At 36.3% G+C, this 26672-nt stretch overlaps 1 protein-coding gene across 3 annotated transcripts in view; it reads left to right on the top strand.

Moving 5' to 3' along the window:
* kdm4ab (lysine (K)-specific demethylase 4A, genome duplicate b) overlaps nucleotides 1-26672 on the top strand; it is a 41853-nt gene that overhangs the window by 12133 nt on the left and 3048 nt on the right. Inside the window, exons 11-22 of one of the 3 annotated variants that reach the window (XR_012391305.1) lie at nucleotides 2254-2699; nucleotides 6080-6188; nucleotides 6268-6440; nucleotides 8247-8430; nucleotides 10485-10561; nucleotides 10745-10800; nucleotides 10953-11061; nucleotides 14051-14239; nucleotides 16608-16778; nucleotides 16864-16983; nucleotides 20368-20677; nucleotides 20739-21751. Coding sequence is in view for 1 of the 3 variants with exons in the window: in XM_001339628.9 (XP_001339664.2) it covers nucleotides 2254-2699; nucleotides 6080-6188; nucleotides 6268-6440; nucleotides 8247-8430; nucleotides 10485-10561; nucleotides 10745-10800; nucleotides 10953-11061; nucleotides 14051-14239; nucleotides 16608-16778; nucleotides 16864-16983; nucleotides 20368-20460 (1727 nt within the window). In the remaining 2 variants the exon portion in view is untranslated. Of the gene's footprint in view, nucleotides 1-2253; nucleotides 2700-6079; nucleotides 6189-6267; nucleotides 6441-8246; nucleotides 8747-8923; nucleotides 10376-10484; nucleotides 10562-10744; nucleotides 10801-10952; nucleotides 11062-14050; nucleotides 14240-16607; nucleotides 16779-16863; nucleotides 16984-20367; nucleotides 20678-20738; nucleotides 21752-26672 lie in introns of those variants that run through there. The other 2 variants (XM_001339628.9, XR_012391307.1) reach the window with 2 other exon arrangements.

The following is a 26672-nucleotide window of genomic DNA, read 5'->3' as shown; positions in this document are numbered from 1 at the left end:
CCCTTAATGACCACAGTGTACCTTGAACATAAACATGACAATTAGTTCACTGTACTCAAATGGCATCCACAGTCACCAGATTTAAATCCAATAGAGCACTTTTGGGATGTGGTGAAATGGGAGATTTGCTCTGCGTGATGCTATTATGTCAATATGGACCAAAATCTCCAGTAGAGGAATATTTCCAGTACCTTGTTGAATCTTTGCCACGAAGGATTAAGGCAAAAAGGGGTCAAACCCAGTGCTAGTAGTATACCTAATAAAGTGGCCGGTGAGTGTATGTTAACATAAAACCAATGGTAAATGTGACCTTGAAATGAAAAATCATGAGCTGTGCTATTACAGAGGCAGCTGGCATTTACATTTTATCTATAATGTGCCCATTTTCAGTTGTAAACGGTCCTGACTTTCAGTATTTATTAAACGTATTCAAGCCATGTTACCATGTTCCATCTGGTGTGCTCATAAGTCAGTCCCTTCTTTGTACATGAATTGTCCACTGCACTCACACAGTTACATTAACAACAGATGGACTGACCTTGAATCTTAAAGTTAATACAAAATGAATGGCTTTCTGTGGCTCTAGAAAAACTTTGATCTTAACCTTAAAAAGTTGAATGAAATTAAATGTAAACGATGATGTTGTTCACTCAAAAATTTATTACAATCACTCGCGAGAATTTCTTTTGGCATCTGAAGGGAATCCCCGTTCCACTATCAAACAGCTCCCTAGTGTTTGGGAGCATTCCTGTTGAGTTGTGGCTTATGTTTGTTTTTCTTAAATGTTGTTGTGTTGTGAGCACATTTTCTTTTTTAATGTCATTAGCTATGTTTCCATCCGCCTATTTTTATGCGCATTTTGGATATGTGCATAAAAAATCCGTTGATGGAAATGTCAAGATGCTCAAATATTTAGAAAATGCGCATTAAAAAAATGTATGCGCACAAGTGAGTAGGATGAACTTTTTAGTCGATAAGAAAAGATAAACTACGATGGAAACATTTTTATCGAACACATTCCAGTATGCGCATTAAAAGAAGGTCAGGTGATTTTGTTATAAAAGATCATGTGACAATGAAAATGTGTGTGAATGGATAAACCAGCAGGCTGAACTCATTGTAAAACATCTGAAATGTTGTTTTGGTTATTCTAAAACACCTTAACTGTTTCAGTATTAGTGTCAAGAGCTGGGGTGCCCAAACTTTTTCTTATGAAGTGCCAAAAACCAAAATTGTTTGAAGCTAGTGGGCCGAATGTAAAATTTGTTGCCATGTATAAATTTCTAATTTATTCATTAATATTTAAAAACGACTAGAAAGTATTGCTTTATATTAACTAATACAGTATTGTTTTTTTTACACTTTATAATATAGTACTTATTCCAGTAAAAACAAAACATCTGATTTGTAACAGAATTACACTTGTTTTGCCTTGATTTTCTCTTTAATGTCTTTTGTGTAGTAATTTATCTGTTGAATGACAGATTTAAAAATCTGATTCATTTACAACATTTAATTGAAACATTTAATTTCTGTTTGCTTTTTGTTGTTCAGCAATAAAACTAACAAATTAAAGTTGCAAGCAGCGACAAAAGGGACTTCATACTAACAAAAAATGTTATGTCAAATTAGAAATGACGATCTCCGTGTTAAAGGCATTCGCCCCAACCCTCTCTATCATTTTCACTATGCTCTAAGTTGGGAAGGTGGGCCAAATCAAAGGTTACAATGGGCCAACTACTTTGGGCATCTCTGGTCAAGAGCATCTGTTCTTCAAACGTCACCACGCGATCATTACATGTCGGCATTGTCTTCTGAGTTGCAAGTGATTTAATAAATGAAGAAAAGATTTTTGCAGCTTCTCCTACTCCAGCAAATTCCGTTTTTACTGTTGAAATTTGGCGCCAGTTAATCAGGAAGTGACGATTTAGTTCTCTTTGACTCGTTGAAAACCCATATCTAACTGTGACCCAAAAACCGATATATGTACCGAACTTCTTTGTACTGTTACACCCCTTGTGGATTGACAAAACTGCTTTCTAATTTTTGGTGTAAACAAGGTAATTAACATCCTATGATTTAGCCTGCCTGCTAAAGTAAGTATTCCCCAAACTCTTGCTATTGATTAAGCTTTAAAAGTGCTTGATGTATTTCAATCTGGCAATGTTTTGACGGTTTACACTTTAAGTAGTGAGCTTTAAATCATAGCAACCAGTCTGAAATTTCCTGTAAACCAAATCTGCCTTGTTTCAGAGTTGAAGCATGAAGACCGCACACTTCCACTGATGGGTTCAACCAGTTTAAAGATGCTGCCAGGATCCAGAAGTGCTGAATTTTCGGAAAACGTTCGGGGTGCTGGTTTTAGTGACGCAGACCTGGATGCTAAAGCAACTAGCCATATTTCAGCCTGTGCGCAGCCCTTCCCAAAGCATCACCTCTCTATCGCATCTGTCCCTACTGTCCCACACTGCTTGTCAGCTGTGCCACGGGTATCCACCAAACCAGGGGTGGCAAGCCTTCTCTTTCATCGCACCCTCAGCCCGACAGATGCCCTGCAGGTCCACAGCTACGCAGCCAAAGCTGCACTCTGTAAACCACAAACACCCAGTCCAGAGAAACCCAGAGAAGACCTACACATACCAGACATCAGTCTAGACGTGAGGCCAAATACACCAACTCCACCCCCAGACACACCAGAGGTTGGTAACTGCATGCAGTGTTTGTATTTTATTTTTATATGGGCATTAAACTGTAAAAAAGGCTAGGTTCCACTCAAATTGTTGAAGTTTATTTGATCGATTTAACAAATTCAAATGAATTGAACATGAAACGATTGAGTTGTCCCAAAAAATACATTAAAATACATGAAAATACAAATTAAAATAATTTTATAATTTCATTACAGTAAAAAAAGACTTTACAAGGCAAGCAAGACACTCTTCAAATTTATGTTTTGAGACCAGGCTTGACCAAACTGTTCATACTAGATACTGAATTAGTCATTCTAGGTTGACTCCCTTGTAGGGCTGGGTGACATTGCAAAAATAATTCTGACAGTATCATGATTCATATTATTCAATATTAGTAATTTTTTTTATATTTTTAAACAATATATTTAAGAATATTAGTTTTTTTAACCACTTTAATTTACTAACAGTTCTAATACAAATAGTTTTAATAGTCAAAAACTAAAATATTCAAACAAAATATATTTTCTCTTTATAATAAAATAAACGAGATTCTTAAAGAGACTCTTACACTTGATGAATAAAATGTTACAAAGTGCAATGATAAAGGTAGTCTGTAGGGTGTTAATAATGATAAATTAAACCTTAATTATTAAAAATCTTAAATAAAATAATTTACGATGCAAATGATGATAATCAAATCTAAGCTTTCAAATAAAAGAACCAACCATCATTATTCAAATACATATTGCAACGTTACAAATTGTAAAGTTGAATGACTAGATTATCCCCTATGCTAAAAACTCTTTCTGATGGGGTGCTAGTGGCTAGGATGCACAAGAAAAGAAACCAAAAAGCCACTCTGGCGACATCCTTAAATCCCTTTTTATTCACTGTCCTCACTGCTGCTACATCACACTCATTTTCACTTTTGTTGTTATTTTGACCTGAAGTGACAAGCATGAGCACGTGGCTCCACCATTTTCTATGCTATTTGCGCTCCCCTGGCATCTCTTGTAACTAGGCGATCATTAACCGTTTTCTCAGAGAATGACAAACAGACAAACCATTGCTGCAGCTCTGATATAAGTGTATGGAGAAAAGTAAAAAGCACTGCAGTGTTTGGGTGCACTGTTTGTTTTAGGTAATCAGTTTGCCATTATTACTGAAATGTCTGAAGCAGATTGGTTTGATCTACTGTCAAGAATTGTGGTGCCTTTGCGGCATTCGTAGAAGTTCAGGGGCCTCATGTATCAATGCTGCGTACGCACAAAAACTTTGCATACACCAGATTGCATGCTCACGTTTGGATTTACTAACGATGAAATTAACGTAAGTGTGCATTGGTCCATGCCAACTTCATGTCTGGCAGTTGTGTATGTCTTGTGTGTGTTTGTTTTATTTCCATTGCCGGCTCCTAGAGGCAATTGTGTTAATTTGCACACTACAAAGTATCGCACCAACAAAGTATTCTGGCAACTGGTTCTTTCCAGAGGTAACTGGCAGACCACTGGGGGTTAAGCCAGTTGTCGAGCCGTGCAATGGCAGCTGTATGTGATGGGATTATCCGCAGGTATATAAGGTTTCCATACCATGCTGTTGACCTGCCAAATATTAAAGCGCAATTTGCAGCACTTGCCAGTTTTCTCAATGTAATTGGAGCAATCGACTGCACACACATTGCTATAAAGGCGCCATCTGAAGACTAATTTGAATACGTGAATTAGGAACATTTCCATTTAATAAATGTGCAAATAATATGTGATGCTTAAATGGCTTAACAAATATTGTAGCAAGGTGACCTGGGTCAACCCATGATTAATTTATCCTCACAAACAGCATGGTTGAGATGAGGCTTCAAGGTGGCAGGCTGCGTGATGTGTGGCTTTTTGTAGAGTTTATATTTAAAGATATTATTCCAGCCAAGTTTTTTATTTATTTAATTTAATTAAATTTTATTGAGCGTAATTATTTAACTGCATATCAGGAGACCATAGTTATCCATTAAAGACTGGCTGCCCCCCTTAACAGCCCACAAACTGACCAAGAGCGCAGATACAATGATGCTCATTCTCGCACTCGGTCAGTTGTAAAGTGGGCAATTGGGCAGCTAAAATGCCGGTGACATAACAAAGTTTTCCTCTAATACATCTCTTTCTGTCACAGACATGAATACTACGCCAGATAGTTAAGTGTCACCCACAATTAAGGCAACTCTCTCCACAAAAGGAGTTCGTTCAGCATCCCCTGTTCCCCCGCCTGTTCGGTCCACACTTTGACTGTGCGCCACTGTTCTCCTCCTAACCTGCACCTTTACACCGGACAATTTCTTTTTTAATATGTTCACAGTACGATGTTCAGACCCCACTGCATTAATCGCGTCAGCTAAACTCTCCCACTGTTTCACACATCTGATTTTTTTACTGCGTACGCACATTTACAGCTTTGTTTGTATGCAATGTTTTCAACATTTTTCAATTCAACGCAAGTCTTTATACATGAGGCCCCAGGTGTTTTTAACTAGGTGTATCTGGAAAATGCGCGCATGTCACATGTGCAAATTTTATTGGAATGTTAAATACTATTAGATAAGATTTCTATACTGAGAGCGCTTTGATGGTGTGTTTTTTTATCCGTGATTTTATATGATTTAATAATAAATAAAATCAATCATTTACAATAATTTTAATTGAGGCATTATAACTATGAATTACAGAATGGAAGTTTGTTTATTTTTTGTTTTATTACAGATTAGAAATCATCAGTGTCAAAGTGTCAATTTAATAACATTTCTAATGATTTATTTCAGGTTCTGAATTAAATCTAAATGTAAAAACAGAAGAATATCTGATAATTCATCCAATATTAATATATTATGTATTACTAATTTTAATTATTGCAATCAAATTAAAAAATGAAAAACAGCAAGCATGGAGTGAACTCCTTTTCATTTTAAAAATGTATTTATTTATTTATTTGTTTATTTATGGAAGAAATGGATTCATTTATTTATCAAGTTTGCATTCAATTAAACGATAAATGACTGTAAAAACACTGAATGTTACAAAAGATTTCAGTTTATTTAGAATTTTCTATAGATAAGTGTAGTCTTTAATCTTTCCCAAATTAGATGGTAGATTTAGGCAGATGACATTTTCTTACATTTTCTACATTTACACGTATATTAAACAGTATCTCATTATATTAAGTTGGTTACTGCATTACACATTTAAAAAGTACTGATAAAAAAAAGCATTGTTAGTCTTATCCCACTCCTTTCTTTATTTAGCAGTATAACATCACAAATAATTATTAAAACAAGCTAAAAAACATCAAACCTCTCATCAACATGTATAAAAATGAAATGTGATGCGTCTCTGTCTTTTCCATAGCACGAAATTGAAGGTGAGAAGGAGAATAACAGCATGAAGAGGAAACTGCAGCCGCTCAGCAAGTTGCCGCGTTTGCATCCTCTGCTCCGAGAGAACTCCAGTGATGACGGTATCATCTGCTTTTCCGCATTTCATTTACGGTGATTCCACTGATTGTGCTGTTGCTTATTATCTCCTCCACTCCGCAGAGATCCAGGAGCCAACAGCTGAGCCAGAGGAGACCGATCCCTGGGCTAAAATCCTGGCTCCCATGTGGCAGAGCAGACAACGCAACTTTCAGATCGAGAAGGAGTTCAACTTCCGCATGGGCCTGCATCCACCGTACTGTGCAGTGTGTTCCCTCTTTCACACCTACAATGAGGTAGCTCATGCTCTTACTGTCATAATCATCATAATTCATATTACTTCGTTCATTTGTTTGGCTATACAATGCAAGTTCATGCTAGCTGGGTCTGGGTATCAACCTGATTTTGATTCTAAATTTGATTGTGACTATAAATTTAATACAAATGCTATTGATATTTCATTGAGCTAGTGATTCATGCTATTAAAATTAGTGAACACTAATTTAGTATATTTAGTATATAGTATATACTAATATATATATATCAAGAGTTCACATGCAAAAAACCTCTAAATCCATCAGACCTCTTTTCTTGTAAATGAGCATTTTCTATCAGTCTCTTCTGATTTGGTTCAGAAGTTTCATTTTATATGTAACGATGAGGTTATTAGCTAGTTAATAAAATACCATTTTTCAAAAATGTTACTTTTGTTTTTTAACAAGGTAAATTTTCTTTTGCATCAAAACCAGCCAAATCCACGTCTGCTTTTTTAAATTGGAAATTATTTTACCAAACATAAAACACTTAAACTACCTGAAATTTACAATATATAAATCTGTCAAGTAAGTGGCGGTTCATTCAGCTGTGATAAACCAGGGGAAAAGTAGAAGGAAAATTCATGAATGAACGAAATCTGTCAAGTGCATTAATCAACATTTAAACTGAACATTAATTAAATTTTAACAATCTATCGGCATGTCTGATATTTAGGATTTAGATTTAATGTAAGTAGATCAATGTAAACATTGCAAACTAAGCTTGGTAGATTCAAATAATTTAGTGTAAAAACATTGTGAAACATCAATATCTGTGCATTGTCCATTAATCTAAAAGCTTATCAGACTATAGTAAATATGAAGTAATAAAAATAATGTATTGTTTTATACATCATATTTATCTTTTAAAAAATTCCTTAATTTAGCAAATAAACAAAAAGTAGGCCTACTGGACAAAAAAGGGGGATGCCTCTCGAACAATTTTAGTTTTTAATTTTCATTCTCACCATACTTAAGGTCTTGGTCCCATGTTTATCTTCATAGCATTCACGTGGGATAAAACAACAGCATCTTATCTCTGTCTTTCGTGAAATTGAGGTGCCGTTTATTTTATAGTAAATCAGATTCATTCAAAGTAGCGTCGATGCTCAAAAACATGTTATGAATACGTTACACTTCCGACTGTACATCGTGTTTTTATTGTGTTTTGAGGGAGGGGACGTTTTCATTTGCCATTAACTTACAATTAGACAGGCTCATCCAGTTCATCAAACTCCATCGTTTAAAATCTAAAGTGAAATATGTCTCCTCATGAAGGCGGCGTAACAGCCTGCTGCTACATTGAAAACGTATGATTCGATTCACGCTTTTCATCTTTTTAAATCGAAAGCAAAATATGCCTCCTCATAAAGTCTGCGTATCAGCGCGCTGCTACATTGAAAACATGATTCGATTCACGCTTCTGATTGGGGTCTCCGGTTATAGCGGCTTTTGCAAACAAACTGTTATTTCTGAATGCACTGACGCTGGGATTTAGATGATTTGAAAGAATGTTAGAAACCAGTAACCACTGACTTTCCTGGTAAGACAAATAAATACTATGGAAGTAAATGTTTGCTGTGATGACACAATTTTCAGTTTTTGGTAAACTATCCCTTTAAGAAGAATCGATATAAAAAATTGTCCTAATACATAGAAACAACAGCTTTAATTCTGGATGGTTCTGATCCAATCAGTAATAATTATCACTTCGCGTGTGAAGTGTTAATTGAAAAATAACTCATGAGACCTGCCGAATGATTATGCTTTGCTGTGTGTTCCCTATAGAGTGATGTAATCAGCCTGGGCGGTTTTGCAGCTGTAGGAGGAAACCCACAAAGGACCAAACCTCTGATTCCAGAGATGTGCTTCACCAGCAGCTCTGAAGGACATCTGTCCACTCCTAACCTGGAGGCGGACGGCACTAGCCAACTCATCAGCTGCTCTGTGTGCAGTGTGCGCGTACATACAAGTAGGTTTTTTGGCATTCTTTGATCTCACTTAGAAGAACATGGAGTATCCACTTGGTATAAACATGCATTCAAATGCGTTCCAGTGATGGTGCTTTAAAAAGAATTGGTCTTACTTTACAATATGGGACATGTAGTTAATGTTAGTTACTGTATTTACTAACATGAACAAACAATGAACAGTGCTTGTACAGCATTTATTTATGTTAGTTTAACATTTATTAAAGCATTATTCAAACCTAACAGTCCCAGCATGTCAAGATGTACATGACATATGTGTGTAAGTAAGTAAAATAACTAAGTAAGTAAGTAAAATAGGTAAGTAAAATAAATAAGTAAATGTTGATTTATATAGCACCTTTTCCAGATATTGAGTCACAACTAAAAAACAACTATAAAAGAACACATGACTAAAAGAAAACCACTGAAAGAACAAATGACAATAAAAGAAAACATGTTAAAACATATTAAAACTAATTCAAAATCCAAATACAGAAACACTAACACTGTTTATTAAAAGCTTGACCAAAAAGGTACATCTTTAAATGCTTTTTAAAATGTTCAACTGATCCCAGAGTTCTCAGTGCTATCGGGAGAGAGTTCCAGAGCTGTGCGGCTACCACACAGAAAGCCCGGTCACCTTTAGTCTTAAGACGAGTTCTGGGAATGGCTAACAGGTCTTTGCCAGAAGACCCCAGAGACTGGCTACATGAGTGGCGGCTTAACATATCTTGAATAAACATTAATGCATAATTAATTCAAGATGGGGGAAATAATAATCTACCCGATGAACGAGGTGAAGGTCTGAGGGTATTCTGTGAGCCAAAGTGAAGCACAGTGAGAGGCCCATGGAGAGAAAGCCTTCAGCTCTGAGTTAGCATCGCTGCTGCAGAAGTGTTTCCCAAAGCCTTATAAACACACCACATAACAATAAATTATTGATTAGCCGAGCAAACGAAGTCAATATACTGTAACTACACAAGACATTTATAATTTTAGCAGACTGATGGTACCAGTTTTCTTTTCATATGCTTACATTTTTACGCAGTTTAAAAAAGTATATTTAATATGCTTAACAATACAAGCTAACAGCAGTGCTGTACTGTAGGCTACTCCAACAAAAACACATCGCGTTGCTTTAAATTGCTCAAATAATCACGCCAGCTTTTCATTGAGCTGCATTTCTGACTTATCCAAGAGCATGTTTTTAGCTGTTTTTTTGTAAGCTTTCTGTATTATTGCGTTTATTCCATTTTACGAACACAAATGAACCAAAATAGCACGAGAAACTTGTGGCTTTGATATGCTGACAAGCTAAAGTGTGTGCAGTTCCCATAAACACAATAATATACCGTGATAATGATAAATTACGCCAAAACTAACATTCGTTTCTGCTATATGCTACTCTGCTTCACTGTAAACAGCGTGCACCTGTCAAAAAAGTCCCTAATCTGACGTCACCGTGGTGGTTAGAAAAAAAGCAGATTTTCCGGAAGTAGGAAAAACAGACACATTTTCTTTATATGTGCCTTTGCGCTTCGTAAAACATTTTAATATGGTATTTTATGGTAATTTCACAAACAATTTTGCTCTTTTGAACCTTTTTTTAACCTACAATATGCTCTTTATCTAACATTAACAATGATGAATTAATATTGTTTTATATGTATTGTTCATGTTAGTAAATGCATTAGCTTACATTAACATTGTTTGTATTGTAAAGTGTTACCCCACCATTTAAAATTGGTCACTTTACAAGAAGATTGTTAGTTAATGCATTTACTAACATGAACAAACAATAAACAATACATTTATAACAGTATTTATCCATGTTTGTTATAGTTAGTTAATGAAATTAAAGTTGTATTAACTTAGCGGTTTAAAAAGTGGGGGTCGGGACCCCCCGGGGAGTTGTGGGACAATGAGAGGAGGGAATTCAAAATCTAATTCATTTTATTAGACTATTAGAATTATAAGAGTTTTGCAATAGAACAGTTAAAATCCATACTTTTTTTTTCTTTTTACATACATGAACGATATTTTGATGTGTTTACAGGTTGTTATGGTGTGTCTCAGGATGCTAAGTTAGACAGCTGGAGATGTTCCCGCTGTGAAGCTAACGCCATTACTCAGGTTAGTTTGTTCATTTGTTTACATTAGCAGATTGGGTATTTTCATTCCCCAAACCTCTGTCATGCCTTTTCTAGCTGCTAGATGGCACCGTCATTATTGACAAGCTTTTTCCAGCCGCTCCTCATTTCCCAGATGGTTTATGATTCTCAGTGGTGTGACTAAGTGTTTGTGTGTCTCCCCTAGGACTGCTGTTTATGCTCTCTGAGAGGAGGAGCACTGCAGAGAGCCAACAATGACAAGTAGGTACCCAGAAGTCACTTGGTAGAGCCCTTCATGGACAAGAGCAGCCATTTCTCAATGCTGAATGACAATTTTATATGCTGACTCTCTTGCGTCATGCCCTCTGGCGCTGGTGAAACCTGCTCTGGTTGAAAATATGGTTTTGTTGCAGGTGGGTTCATGTGTTGTGTGCTGTAGCAGTGCTGGAGGCTCGCTTCGTCAACATTGCAGAGCGCAGACCGGTTGATCTCAGCACTATCCCGTTTCAGAGATTTAAACTGGTGAGTCCTGATTGATGCATAGAGGGAAAGAGGATTTGTGGAATGTGTTTTATCTTGGCGAGTACAATAACATTGAGGATCTTAACTGAAGTGTTCAAGTTCTGTATAAATAAACAGGTTTTCTGTGAGTCCTAAATTAATATTGATACACAATACCCTATACACAACCTATTTACAGTTAAAAGTTAGAAAAGTTATGTATTGATGCAAATACAAAATTGTTTATTATAACTAAAACAACAGTAAGTGAGTTTTTGCTTAAAACTTACTTATTATTGTTTTATTTGTAATTAAAAACCTAATTTCTTAATTTGGGTAACTCTTGCATCTTTTTTGGAAATAAAAAAATAATTAATAATGATTTGATTGAGTTTATTTTCTTTACTTGGCCCTAAATTAAATCTTCAGTCCTAAATTTGCAGGATCAAAAACTGTACTGTTGCAGATTAAGGCTCAATCCCAATTCTAGTTTTGTACCTCTGCCCCTTCCCCTTGGCCCTTGAAACAGAGTGTGAAGGGGAAGACCTTCAAAGTCTAAGAAACCCCTAAGAAATGGGGAAGCAATACCAGCACACGTCATCATATGTCATCGCGAGCTCTTGCTTCACATGAGATCAATGATCGCGACTGCTGTAGTTATTCCATTTGTGTCATTATTTGTTTTTGTTATTTATCTTTTAGCAACAATATCTTGTTGTCATAACGATATAATGTGGCAATAAGCTCGTAACTGTACTTTGCATTTACACCATGGCCATATTCATCAGTGTAAACATAAGAATACAACGTTAATGTTATACTACACATTGTAAAAAGGTCATTCCCAGCCACTAGACTTTTTCGACAGGGTATTCGGGTGTCATCAAGTGACACATGTGAAAGTATGTTGTGGGACTGCTGTACAGAAGTTAATATTAAGGATTATGGATAAAAAATATATAGTTTTTTTTTATCATGATGGTAAAACAAGAACGCCATTATGAATGTGTTCAAACATGTGCTTGTTTGTCAAAAAAATTTGTAATGATGACAAAAAATGCTATTTTGTGCATCTCCTGACTTCCGTGTGCAGACATGCTGCCATTGTAGATGGTGTATTCTAGGAAAAATTCCTACCCCTTGGTTTCGAGTGTGGTCTTGAAAAATCTCCATTTCAAGGGCCATCTAGCTCTTCCTCTTAGCTCTACGCCTTCAAGTAAAAGAGAATTAGGACACCCGTGAGCAGTAGAATTTGGATTTGGCCTAAGTGTAAAACATTTTTTAAAATTTTGTATGTCTAAAATTGTACATGAAGCAAGTCAAAATATGCCAAAGGAGCATTTTGTCGTGCATCTTAAGCTAGTTTGCACTAAATGACTTTAAACATCGGCAGATTGATTTGCCAATTTACACTACATGCCGTTTACACTACATGACTACATGATTTTGTGTCTTTTAATCGCTGTGGTGTTCACACTATGTGACACTATGTAAATGATCCACAAGAGGGGGAGTCACACACTACATAATCTGACAACAACTCCTTCGCCAACTGCTCAGTCAAGCTCTCAAACCACAGCCAATGAAATTTTGAAAGAGGAGCCATAAGAAAAAGCTGAACACTATCGGCTGCTTGTGTGCTAATTACGTCATTGACTGCATTTCAAGATTTCAACGGAGCATTTAAAAACATTGTTAATCAGCTGATGCGTCAACGGATCAATCACTCATCTGCAAGGTTTAAGTGAATAGATACACAGAAAGTTTTTAATATTTGTAATTTAATAACTCTTTGAAATAAAACTAACATATCTATAACACCTTGGCATTTTCTAAAGGTCGGTGTATTTATTTCTAAAATTGTTATTTTTTTAAAACTACAAAATAGTAAAGAACTGAGCATTTTAACCTTTAATTACCATATTGGTCAAAATGACTGCATGCATGTCTGCTACTTTTTGCTGTGACTTTTTGCTGTGCATTTTTTGCCTAGAACCTTCCTGCTTACATAAACATACCTTTCTGATAGCAAAAACAAAATTTATTTCAAATACACATTTCAAAATCATAATCCATGCCGCGAAATAGCTCCTGTTTGAAAGTGAAAATAAAAGCGAGGCCCTGACCTTTGCATGCTCTAGTATCTTAACTACATTTTCATAAGTATGTATTATTAAAAAAGATAATATTTTTAGGGTAATAGTGTCATAAAATTTGATTACAGACATTCAAAGCTTAATTTTAATATCTCAATTGAAGTTTTGAATGAAAATATGATGTGACGATCAGAATGACTAGTATAATAATTCTAATAGTTACAGAATTCTAGTTCCACTGTTATTATTATAGCCTATTCTCGTGTCCATGTTAATGCAGAAAGAAGCATCGGTGCCCATTCTGGCCAATCCCAGACATTTCTGTTGAGCTCCTGAGCACTACATTGTCACTACATCTGACTGCACATGGGGTCGAGTCGGCCGACTGCTCTGGATTATTCTGCATGCTAGACATTGGATTTCCGTCTGCGAGGTGTTAGCGACGATTCAGCGAGCCTCTTTGATGCGTTTTTCAATAGTTCACACATAAAGACTGCCAAGCACCCGCAGATTTTTCCCTGATCACAGCCCGATCTGTCAGCGAGCTCATTAACTTCCATATCAGGCTCAAGTCCGGCATAAAATCCTGTAGTGTGAACAAGGCTTTAGTGGAAAATGTGTCCTATTACTACAAATCTTTGTTACTCTTAAAACTGTGATATTCTCAAGATACTGAAAATAGTAGTTTGGCTGCGACTCTGCTTTTAGTTTATTAATTACCAGTACTGTTTAAGTATTGTATAGTGCCTGACAAGCTAAATATTAGAAGTTGGTGATATGTCTATTTTAATAATCTTTTAATGATTTTTTATGAATTGTCGTGTGTCTTTCTTTTCTGAATTTCTCAATTTGTTTAAAGCTTAAATTCGTGTTTCTACAGTCAAAGTGTTTTTTGTTTGTTTTTTTTTTAATAGAAATGTCAATTCTGCCGAAAGTGGGTTAAGAAGACCACAGGCTGCTGTGTGCAATGTTCGCACGGCCGCTGCTCCACTTCCTTTCACGCCACATGTGCACAGGCAGCTGGAGTTCAGATGCATCCTGATGATTGGCCGTTTGTTGTCTACTTCACTTGCTGGAGGCACAAGGGCGGCACCCACATAGAGGTACTGACACTTGCAGGAGGAAGGATCTAATTTATAAGTGCATGATGGCAAAGTCCATGACTTCATGACCTATGGAAATGCGCACAGAGGCTGGTTCACTGTTTTGACATTTGGTGCATTGATGTGAGGACAGATTTATTTTCTTCTGCTTTGTAAGAGTGCTGCAAACATACTAGAAAAGCACTGATTAATGCACATGATAAAATACCACCAAATATATAATGGCACATAGTTAAAGAAATTTACAACTGTCCTAGAGTTAAACAGTTGAGTTTTACTATTTTTTAATGCATTCAGACAACTCCCTGGTCTGGCAAAAGCCTTTTTTTTTAGCTTAGCTTAGCATAAATCATTGAATCAGATTAGACCATTAGCATCTTGCTCAAAAAACAGTTTCAATAATTATCCTAGTCTTCTGTAATTATATTGTGTACTAAGACTTACAGAAAACAGAATGTTACCATTTACTAGGTCTATATGGCTAGGAACTTTTCATTTTTCAAGCGAGCTTCTAATGATCTTACTCAATTCAGGGATCTATGCTAAGCTAAGCTAAATGTGCTCCCGGCAGCCAAGATATCAGCTAAATGAATTCAAAAACTTTAAGTTTGAATGAGCCTTTTTCCTAAAAAGTAATGTGTTCCTTTGAGTTATCAAAATAAGATAACTTTAGTTGTTGACACCAAGAGACAAATCTTATATAATATAAAGGGCCCTATCATATACCTGTCCAAATACATGTGTGGCGTGATTTGTTGCTTTTGTCAGACCATTGCAACAATAATTTTCACGTTTTGCACAATGTTGTTTAAATAGCAAACCCATTTGCAACACTTTGTAGACTCATGGGTGTGCTGGTCTATAAAGGAGGTGTGTTGAGGCGCATTGTTAGAGCATTGCTATTTTGAGGAACTGAAACAGACTGCGCCATTGATCAAGTAAAATCTGGTCTAAAGTCCTGGGCAGAGCGCGTTAGTTAGAGCGCCTATGTGTTCCAAATACTTACTCGTTGATTAATACACACAGGGTGTACAGCAATACACATATCTTTACATATGAAAAAATAAAGGATTAAAATGTTACAAAAATGTATTGTTTTCTTCATAAATATAAAAAACACAACTCCCATGCCTCATCTCGGGGGGATTTTTCAGTTTATTCATGACAATTTGCATTTATATAATGATAATATTAGTAGTGGTATTTTTATATGCATATTTGTATTTGTTTTAATTTTGGAGACGTATGCATTACCATATGAGACGTAAGAGCAGAACATGTGTTTGTACAGTTGAAATCAGAATTATTAAACCCCCTGAATTATTAGTGAGTTTCCACTGTTTCCTTACTCCACGAAAGTAAAGGAGTAAAGAGTAAAAGTAAAGAGAAAGTAAAGAGGCCAATGTAGGAGACTTGTTCTTTATCCTTGCGCTGCAGATGGTCTGTTTAACTGTTTTCTCGCTAGTGAATCGTTTTTCCACTTATAAAGTCCGCCATGTCAATAGCAAATGCACCAAGGCGCGATGTGACTGACTCTTAAAGGGAATTGGAGATGAGACTCTGATTTGTGTAATGCACGTTATGCTCAAAACACACCCATACCTCATTAAGAGAATAAGCACAACCCAGTTAAACCATGCGTTGCGGTGCAGACTGTATTTTTCCGTCCTTAAAATAGCAAAAGGGGATTCGGGCATGCTCTTAATGCTTAATGCTTTGACTTTTTGCCTAGATCAGTAAAGTAGAGCCCTAAAAACTAAAAAAAAAATAAATAAATTTGCCTGAAATGGAAGTGCAACACCACCATGTAACACTGTCAGCCATGTACTTTTTTATTTGTTTATTTAAAAACTCACAACCCTTTTTTTATTGTTCATAAAGAGTTTTTTTTTTTTTTCATTTACAAACTTTTAAAACATACCTGTTGTGATTTCAGAGCTTGTTCGACAGTTGTTTGTGTTTTTATTTATTGAATTCATCTGTTTTCAATGATTTCATCTACTTTTTAAATTTTTTTTTTTACTTGATAGCACCAAAACACATTTATTTAATAAATATTAACTTTTATACGCAGGACAAAAAACGTCCTTGTTTTTTTCAGAACCTTATGAAATCAACATATAATATTGTTGTCAAGTAGTCAGAAACACTGGCCTGATTTAGTGCTTAGCAGGGTGTAATTCTGTTCTGTGAGCCAGTATGTATTTAGACAGTTTCCATCATCACCTGTTATTATTTTGTTATGCAGGTCTGTCAATATGTAACCTCATAAATAAAAGTGTTTTGCGTGCTGTAGTCCGGTATGTTGGAGCGATTTTGTCAGCATTGCAAAATACGAGATGTCTGATCCCTGATGTTCTCGTTACAGCGCAATATGGCATCCATGCGGGAGTTGGAGAAAGGACAAAAAGTGATCTGCAAGCACAAAAATGGCCGGTACTATCACTGTGAAGTGGTTGAGCTGACTAAGGCCACCTTTTATGAGGTTATATTTGATGATGGCTCATTTAGTGACAACCTCTTCCCTGAGGATATAGTGGTACGTGAAGGGTTATATGGATCAAAGCAATGGCTGCTGATCAAAAGCAGACTTCTAAAGCAATGCTTGTCTTTTATTTTTTTAGAATAGAGACTGTACGCGGCATGGTCCACCATCAGAGGGCGAAGTGGTTCAAGTACAATGGACAGATGGCCTCATCTATGGAGCCAAATTTGTATCTGACCACATCATCCCCATGTACCAGGTCAGAGGACAACAAACACACTTTGTTTGCTATTTGGGTTAGAGTTCAGCTTCAGACGTGGCAAAGTAGTGTGTGTCACAAGAGATGATGCTGACTTATGCTGACTTAATATAATAGTAAGGCTGCTTTTTTTCTGATTACGGTGTGCCTACTGTTTTTGCTGTTCTTGTCACTGACCTTCGTTGTTGTTGTTGTTGTTGCTGTTGCTGTTGCTGTTTTTGAAGTATTTATCTATGAGAAGCCATGCAATGGTTTCTAATTTTCACAACAGGTAAAATTAACCACTCCTTGCCCAAAGTAAAGACACTGTAATACATAGAATTATTATTTCTGTGTGAAAGCAACATAAAAACGAACAATTCCGGCTTTATAGATGTGATATTTGCAGTAAAAATTCAAAACATAAATTCACAGATAGAGTATATGTTAAAATTATATTAAAACATCTGTTTATATTTTCTAAAATAACTGAACACAAAGTTATGGGATCATAAAACTATCAATCTGTAAACAACTTTTATGTTTTAAATGAGGAAAATAAACATATGTTATGGATGTGACAAAAAAGTTAGCGAATTTACGGTCTACAGCACAGTTAATAGAAATTTTGTGAATTAAACTGCACAACTCAAAAGGATTAACGCTAATCAAAAAGAGTTGGCCCACTATAGAACACAAATGATTCATTTTATTTTATTTGACATATTTGAATTTATGAGGAAAAAGCTTCATTATGGATGTGACATTTCTTTGTTATGGATGTGACAGATGTGAAATTGCCACTTGTGTGACTTTGGTAAATCAAATATAATAGTTTGAAAACATTTACAGTACTGTAAAATACCAGCCTACACAAACAACATTGAAAGGGTTTCAATATTTTGGTGAAATCTTTTTTTTTCAGGGCAAGATTGACATTTGCATGAAATCACTCATCCACAGATCATGAATATGTTGTTAAATTATTATTGTTGTTATTATTATTAAGAATAATACATATATGCTTGCATAGATGCATAGATACATCTATGGCTGGTGGTCTTAGGTTTGGAGTTGGCTTTATTTTTATTTTTTCTGAAACGTCTTACTTTGAGCAAGAACACAGTATTAAAGAAATTTGTTGTGTTAGAAAAGGTTTTATATGATATAAATGCTGTTCTTTTTTGTATGCTTTTAAGCAGCAAATCAGCCTATTAGAATGAGTTTTAATGGGTTAATGATGCTGAAAATTAAGCTTTGGGATGACAGGAAAAAATTGTATAATATAAATACAGCTTTTGATAGGACCCTATTCATGCAAATCTCTAAATATTATGGTTTATAAGCCTAAGGCTAGTTTGGGTTATTCCAATAGGTCAAATTGTGATATGAAATCTTTTTTATTGATTTTAGTCAAATATTTTATGGGAGTAAGTGGGGGAAAAAGCATAAACAACTGCATCATAAAAGATGCAAAATATGTGCATTGGATGTGTAACTCGAATATTATGCCACAGAGAATAAGTCGAATTTTTTTTTTCTTCTTGCAAATCAGACAATTCCTTACTTGACTAGTTTGTCTTACAAACTATAGATGTTTTGTCAATAGTACACATACACTGATTTTCTTTTCGGCTTAGTCCCATTGTTAATCTGGGGTTGACACAGCAGAATGAATATCCAGCATATGTTTTACGCAGTGGATGCCCTTCCAGCTGCAACCCATCACTGGGAAACACCCACAAACTCATTCACACAGCTTACCCAATTCACCTATACTACTTGTTTTTGGACTTGGGGGAAAGTGGAGCACCTGGAGGAAACCCACACGAACACGGGGAGAACATGCAAAGTCCAAACAGAAATGCCAGCTGACCCAGCCGGGGCTCGAAATAGCAATCTTCTTGCTGTGAGGCGATTGTGCTACCCACTGCACCGCCATGCTGCCCCCAATAGCACACATAATGCTAAGAAATTAGTCGTACAGTGCCACTCAAAAATATTTAGTGTACAGGATGTAGTGTGACAGGAGTGCCTCATTACAGCTGCTCATCAATGGAACTACCAGAATGCTATAACTACTAGAACGGCCATAGTTGTTATTCCGACTGTTCATATAAGACTGTATTGAATGCACACACGCACATACATGCATGCATACATACATATATACACTCACCAACTACTCACTGGCTACTTTATTAGGTACACCTGTCCATCTGCTTGTTAACGCACATTTCTAATCAGCCGATCACATGGCAGCAACTCAATGCATTTAGGCATGTAGACATGGACAAGACGATCTGCTGCAGTTCAAACCGGTTGTTGGTGAGGGGCTAGTCTGAGTATTTCAGAAACTGCTGATCTACTGGGATTTTTACGCACAACCATCTCTAGGGTTCACAGAGAATGATCCGAAAAAGAGAAAATATCCAGTTAGCGGCAGTTCTGTGAGCGCAAATGCCTTGCTGATGTCAGAGGTCAGAAGAGAACAGTAACTCAAAGTACTACTGGTTACAACCGAGGTATGCAGAAGAGCATTTCTGAACGCACAATTCATCCAACCTTGAGACGGATGGGTTACAGCAGCGGAAGACCACACCGTGTGCCATTCCTTTCAGCTAAAAACTGGAAACTGTGGCTGCAATTCACACAGGATCACCAAAATTGGAGAATAGAACATTGGAAAGATGTTGCCTGGTCTGATAAGTCACGATTTCTGCTGCGACATTCGGATGGTATGGTCAACAACATGAAAGCATGGATCCCGCCTTGTATCAACGGTTCAGGCTGGTGCTGCTGGTGGTGGTGTAATGGAGTGGGGGATATTTTCTCTTCACACTTTGGACCCATTAGTACCAATTGAGCATCGTGCCAACACAACAGCCTACCCGAGTATTGTTGTTGACCATGTCCATCCCTTTATAACCACAGTGTAGCTATGCTCTGATGGCTACTTCCCAAAGGATAACGTGCCATGTCATAAAGCCTGAATCATCTCTGACTGGTTTCTTGAACATGACAATGAGTTTACTGTACTCAAATGGCCTCCACAGAAAATAATAAAACAAAAAATAAATAAAACTTGCATTAACAAAAACTTTCTTTGGTGAGTTGATTTTCAGTTTTTGTTGGCAGAAATTTGCTAGACAGCAGAGGCATGCATAATCGAAGACTCAGGAAAAAGTAGCAGATGTTAATAAATACATGCATTTTGGTAAAATGATATTGAGTACTATAGTTTTAAATAGTAGAATTCAATTAGATGAGTCATAATAATGTATACACCAATTAAAAAGTCAAAATGACTGCCTTGGTATTCTAGTGTTATTTTGTGGCACAAGTTTGAACAAAAGTCCATTTAATAATGCGGGTTTTAAAATGTCTCTATTAATTGCTCTTAAGGTTGAATTTGAAGATGACTCTCAGCTTACTGTGAAGAGGGAAGATGTGTTCAGTTTGGACGAGGAGCTGCCCAAACGTGTTAAATCCCGACTGGTGAGTATTTTTTTTTTCTTCTTTTTTCTTTTCTTTTTTTTTTTTTTAACCAGGGCTGCTTTATTAAAGGATTAATCCTATTACAAACATACTTTTCCTTGGTTTATTTTGCTACTACAGTAAGCTTACTACAGTATACCGCTACAGTCATTACCTTACCATGACACTCACCTGTCTTACCCACATGTTGTTTCAAACCCAAAAAACATTTCTTTTCATGATTTTAAAACAGATTGTCAGAGCAAGATTTCTGTCCATCTGTGGCTGGAAATGATTACTCAAATAATTTGTTACTCAAATCTAAAAATCATTGAGGAAAGTTCTAATTCAGACCAGAGAATACAGCAGAAATGAAGCTTTTGGGTTCATTTCATTTAATGCTTAATTCACTTTTCAGTGCACTCTGATTTTTTTCATGCATTTTTAATAAATTTACTAGAATAGGTTAACACTACAGCTTTTAAAGGGCCATGAAACCCCCGTTTTAGCAAGGTGTTTTCACACCTCTAGTTTGGAAAAAGTCAGGAAAGTGGGTGTGTCTATCTCTGTTTAGGGGGAGTGTCGGAGGAGGGAATGAGGGGAGGTGCATAAAAACTTGCATAAAAATGGGAGTTTGGGTTTGAACACGCACTGATTTTCACAGAGGCAAAACAAACACACAGACGCAGGGAAGAAAGACAGTGACTGTGTTTACATGGACCTCAGTAAGCGAATTATTTGCTAAATTATTAAATGGTGGACCAAAACTGCAGTTTGGCTCTTTCGTTCAGGAACATTTCATTCATGCCCCTCATGACAAAGGAGATATTTGATTCAAGGAACTGCTGGAAGCGTGTATTTTAAATGCAATGTTTGATACCGCATGGCGAATGCGAGAAAAAAAAAGCCTTTGCATTTCTCTGTTACTTAGATGCACTCGGTAGGTAGCGGCAGAAAGCTGTCATTGGTATTCCTGTCACAAGATGCGGCGAAAATCCTCCACGACGGTTATAGTTTTATTGCAGTGTTTACATGTTTACACTCGGAGAGCAGCATTACAGTGGATCTTTCAGTCTATAATATTGTAGTAATTTGACTGTCAATAGCTCAAAAAATGTGCTTTGGTGTTTTGTGACCCTTTAACATTGTGGCTGCTGCAGTTCCAAGAGCTGAGCAACATTTTAAATTGTCGATTTTTAAAAAAAAAATTTATTCAAACTGAATTAATATTAATGTCAAAAAAAACATTTTTTTTTGTTCAAGATCATATTCAATAATACATTTTCTGAAAAAAAAAAAAAAACAAAACAAAGTAGTTGTTTATTTTAAGACGCCGGTCTTATATTTGTTTAGTTTAGTTAGTTTAAACTTTATTGTCCGTTCTGCTTGGCACAGAAAGGAAACTTGTTTTTAAATCTGCATTTAAAACAACAATTGCATACATACAATAGGCACAAAATAACGACAATCATCACGACAACAACATAAGTTACAAATTTTAAAACCAAATTACCCCTATATTAAGGGTGTAATGATATGTGTATTCGTATCGAACCATTCAGTACGAGACTTTCGTTCGGTTTGCAATGCGTACCGAACACATTCGATTCAAACTAATATCTAAAAAGATAAAAGAGATTAAGTACAAAATATAATGTTTTTAGTGCAACAACCCTCAACATGGCATCCCAAATGACGTGGCAGACAACATGCAGCCTTCCCCGCTGTCATGTTAAACAGTAGATCATCACTTTTGAACTCAGAATATCACTTTATTAAAGCATGTGCTTGGTACCTTCTGTGTCAGCCTGCTTTTGCTGGCTCTGCCCAAGTTGACCCAGCAACCCTGGCCCCTGACACAAAACATCTCAATAACCTGTTCACATATCACCACACCCGCCCACCTCCAAACACTTCTCCAGTCAGGCACGCGCTACACTAGCTCGCAAAATGGCTAGTAACGTAATGTAATCCCAGACATCCCAAGTCTCCCGGAAGTTTCGGGAGTCTCCCGCAAATTCATAGAGACTCGGGGATGCCTGCAAATGAATCCTAATCTTCCGGAAATCGCGCGTCTCTCCCCGGTCTTTTATTACGTCGTACACCCCTCTTCACCGCGTCCCTTCCTACTCTTCAGGTACGTTGGGCACAACTCACCCCCGCCGCTCAGGAACATTGCACACACACGCCTCCACCGCTCTTTAGAGCTGGAACAGCATTTAGACAGGCAATTCCTACAGATTCGAACAGGGCAAAACAAATCACCGAGGTGATCGGTACATTTTAGCTGTGCATTTGAGAGCTCTTAATCGGTAATGGAAAATTCGGGTTTTAAGAAAATGTTAAATGTAATAGGGCCGTTACATTATTCCTTCAAAAGCCCATTTCAGTCAGATAATTCCTGCTTTTAGATCCACTGAAATGGCAAGTGACAGTCAAATCAAGCAGATCTGTGCTGTCTGAAGAAAAGGCTAATCTTTCTGAAAAAAAAAAAAAAAATTAAAAATGGGTTGAAACTGAGTTCCATATAAAAATAAATTGTTCTTCTCTTTTTATTTGTTTAACTACTACAATATAATATATCTATTTTTTATAGGAAGCTTTTTGGTTTTGAGTATAAAGAAGGATTTGTTTTATTTTAAAGATTGGGTAACCTAAAAGCGTCCAAAATTGTCTTGAAGATCCAAAATTCTTAAATTAATTTTTAACTTTATTCTCATAAACTCTTTATATAAATGTTAAATGCAAATATTGCAATGAGATCTTATTACTTGTATGATGGCAACTTAAAGGGATAGATAATGAAATTTATCTCCTCATTTACTCACTTGACTTAATCGAAAACAATGCAAGTTATTTTGTTCCGTTAAACACACAAGAAGATATTTTAATGAAAGATGGAAAGTAGTAACTATTTATTTTCATAGTGTTTGCTTTCCTACTATGGATGTCGCCAGTTGTAACCATTCTTTAAAGTAGGTTAGAACAAGTCAAGGGTGAGTAAAGGATGACAATGTTCATCTTGGGTGACCCTCCCATTTAATTTGTGCTGAAGTTGACAATCCTACACATGCACACTAGAAGGATTTGTGATTGTTCATCATCTGGACTTTCTCTCTCTAAAATGCAACATTGATAAGGTTGTTTTATATTTATTTCAGTTCAGTTAAGTTGACTTTATTGGTACCTGTAGGAGGGTTGCACAGTTTACCGGTACTATGTTAGTATTGTGTATTTATGGCTCCAAAATACTGGCCGTGCCACTGTAGTTTGTAAACGGTAGTATCGTCATTAACGGTTTATCTACAGTACATAATGGTGCATGTGGAAAAGTCACTAAAATGCTCACATGCTTGTGCAACTATAGACCATTTTATTTGAATAGTCTGTGGAGCCTTTTAAGGTTGCAAACTGTGTAGAGTTCACACATTTTATGGTAGCCTATTGCATGTTTTCTAGCGCTTCAGATCGAATCTAAATCAGTTAATCAGTTAAAACAGTTCTGCTCCTGTTAATATGATTAAGTAGCTACAACAACTGTGACAATCTCTTACTGTGCATTCATCAAAGGTCGCTCTGGCTGCCCTGGTGACAATAGCCCCTTTCAAACAGTGATACAGGTAAATATCCGGATAATTTCCGGAACGACTTTACCGGTATATTCAAAAAAGCGATGTTTACACAGGCGAGGACGTTACAGAAATTTTCCGGAAAAGAGCATTCACACATCCATTCCAAAATACCGGTAAATTCTGACATCATTCACCACAAATGAGCTTTAAACGGCTGCGCTTGTATTTGTAAACATTTGACTAAATTACAAACTCTGTGGATGATCAGTATTGTGAACAACTTTCGCAGGATCACTTTCGCATGTCGAGATGTTCATAACATGTGTTTGTGCAGGCGCTCACAGGCTGTTTCACAGGCACACGCAAAGCTTGAAGGTAAACAAACAACGGCTTATCATAAGCATCTCATCGATGATTATTTACACAGTTGGCATTAAGAAGAACATAAACGTGATCTGACTAACTTCTAGCAGCTAAATGTGTCTGGAAAAATATTCAAAGGCTTTTATTCTCATAAACCGCGCGGACGTAAATGCGTCTGACTGTTGTGATTGGCTAAAGCAGACGTCTCACGTCAGCACGTTCTAGACGTGCACGCGCTTATTCCGGCAATCTTACTTCTGCATTCACACAGCGCAGCATTCCGGCAAATTGCCGGTAATGTTACAACTTCTCTTTTTCAGAAAATAGCCAGAAAGAATTTACCGGTATTTTCAAAAAGGACCTGTTCACACATACAAGCTTTCCGGAAAATTGCCGGTAATTTTCTGGAAAGGTCTGTATGTGTTAAAGGGGCTAATGCTATGTGCCTTCAGCTCCGGTGGCGAGAGCGTCAAAATTCGCTACATTGATCTTGAATTTAAAGGGGCCGTTGCAGCTTATCAGTTGCATTCCTGCATGAAACAAGCTTTTTAGCGTGAAAATGTTGCAGACTTCTTATCAAATTCATTTAACAATGAAAGATCAAGTTGCATGTGGTGTGGCTTTACTCCACTTAATTATCCAATGTGTCCATATGTCTGAAGTGTCCTGAAGCAGCAATAATATTTTGTACTGTCGCACGAGATTTCAGTTTTTTAAAGATAAATATATATATATATATATATATATATATATATATATATATATATATATATATATATAACATTAATGCACATCAGTAACTCGCCAATAACTTATTTTATGTATGTTTCTGTAAGAAAACATTGTAAATAATTGAAAATCTGGCGACCGCAATAATCAAACCCTTGGGAACAACTGTGGTTGGAACCAAAGTTCACAGGTATGTGTTCTCTAAACTCCTCTCAAGTGGTGGACTTCTACATTCTGATTGCTTGCCGCCGAACTGCGTCATAGCTCATTACCATAAAGTTAACTTGATTTTAACTCTCCTCGACATCCACACCGCCGAAGACGCACCACGCTGCTCCTTGCCATTTATCGCCGCCGACTCTCATTGAAAATTATGACTTTTGGCTACTTTGCTGCTCTCGCCGCTTTCAGTGTGAACGTAAGGTTAAAAAGAGCAACTCACAAAGTGAAATTTTGAATTAATTACATGAAAATAGATACTGAAAACATTTAAACAATTGTTGGAAAAATGCTAATTTTTTTATTAATGCAGATTTTATTTGGTAAAATTTGTGTCTCTATTTTAATGTATTTGTTGTTGGTCTGTTATTTACAAAATAAACAAAAAGAACGAATACATTTTAGGTGAAGGGAATCAATAATTCAATTTAAGTAGGCCTATTATAACATATAGTATTTCTGACAATTTTCTTTATTTCATGGATTTGAGTTATGAGTTACAGTATGGCAATACTACTTGGTATTAGGATACTTTAGCTGGTATAGTGTCGTAACATGAATTAATGTTATCACGACAACCCTAACCCGTAGGTAGTTTTTACACATATACACATCCCTATACCCACATATAAAAATTGCATATAAAAGACATTTAAAAAAAGTACTTTATAAAATATGACAATTTATTCAGAGTGACAATAGATGATGGGACAAAGCTATTCCTGTAACATGTTTTCCTAAGAAAAAAGCATCTGAAACCCTCGACCAAAAGGGAGTAGGTTAAACTCAGAAAGAGGATGAGAGCTACAGCTACTAATGGGCAATCCTTAAAAGCTGCCAACTATATACAGGGATTCCTTACTCAACGGCTATTCGCCAATCAACCTGCTAGATTACCTAATATCTTGGCTCAGTGTATTCCTGTTTTTAAAGGACAGACTTTCAAACCATTCCACCAGAGCGAAGGATAGACAAGACTCAATTAAAGCACAATAGAAAAACAGTAAGCATATCGGGGCCAATGTGAAAACGTCATAGTTTCCTGAGACAAAAAGGCATTGATGCCCCTTCACAGCTATATTAATTAAAACTAGAATTCCAGATTTCTTTTAGTGCACTCCCTCAAAAGTGCTCACCATGAACAGCTGTCTGTTGTATTTGCTGTTCTCAGTTGATGATATTGCCTTTGGTTTCTGTTCTCCATTTCTTTTCCATTTGTGAAATGCTTGCTACTTCAGAATTTATGAAAGTAATAAGGGAAAAGAGGATATTTCAAAGGGTATTATTATTATTATTATTATTATTATTATTAATATTATTATTATTATTGTTGTTGTTGTTATTTGATGT

The sequence above is a fragment of the Danio rerio genome, chromosome 2 (genome assembly GCF_049306965.1).
Source record: "Danio rerio strain Tuebingen ecotype United States chromosome 2, GRCz12tu, whole genome shotgun sequence".
NCBI classification, from domain to species: domain Eukaryota; kingdom Metazoa; phylum Chordata; class Actinopteri; order Cypriniformes; family Danionidae; genus Danio; species Danio rerio.
The sequence above is the reverse complement of the archived record's forward strand: the minus strand, read 5'-3'. Positions and strand labels throughout refer to the sequence as shown.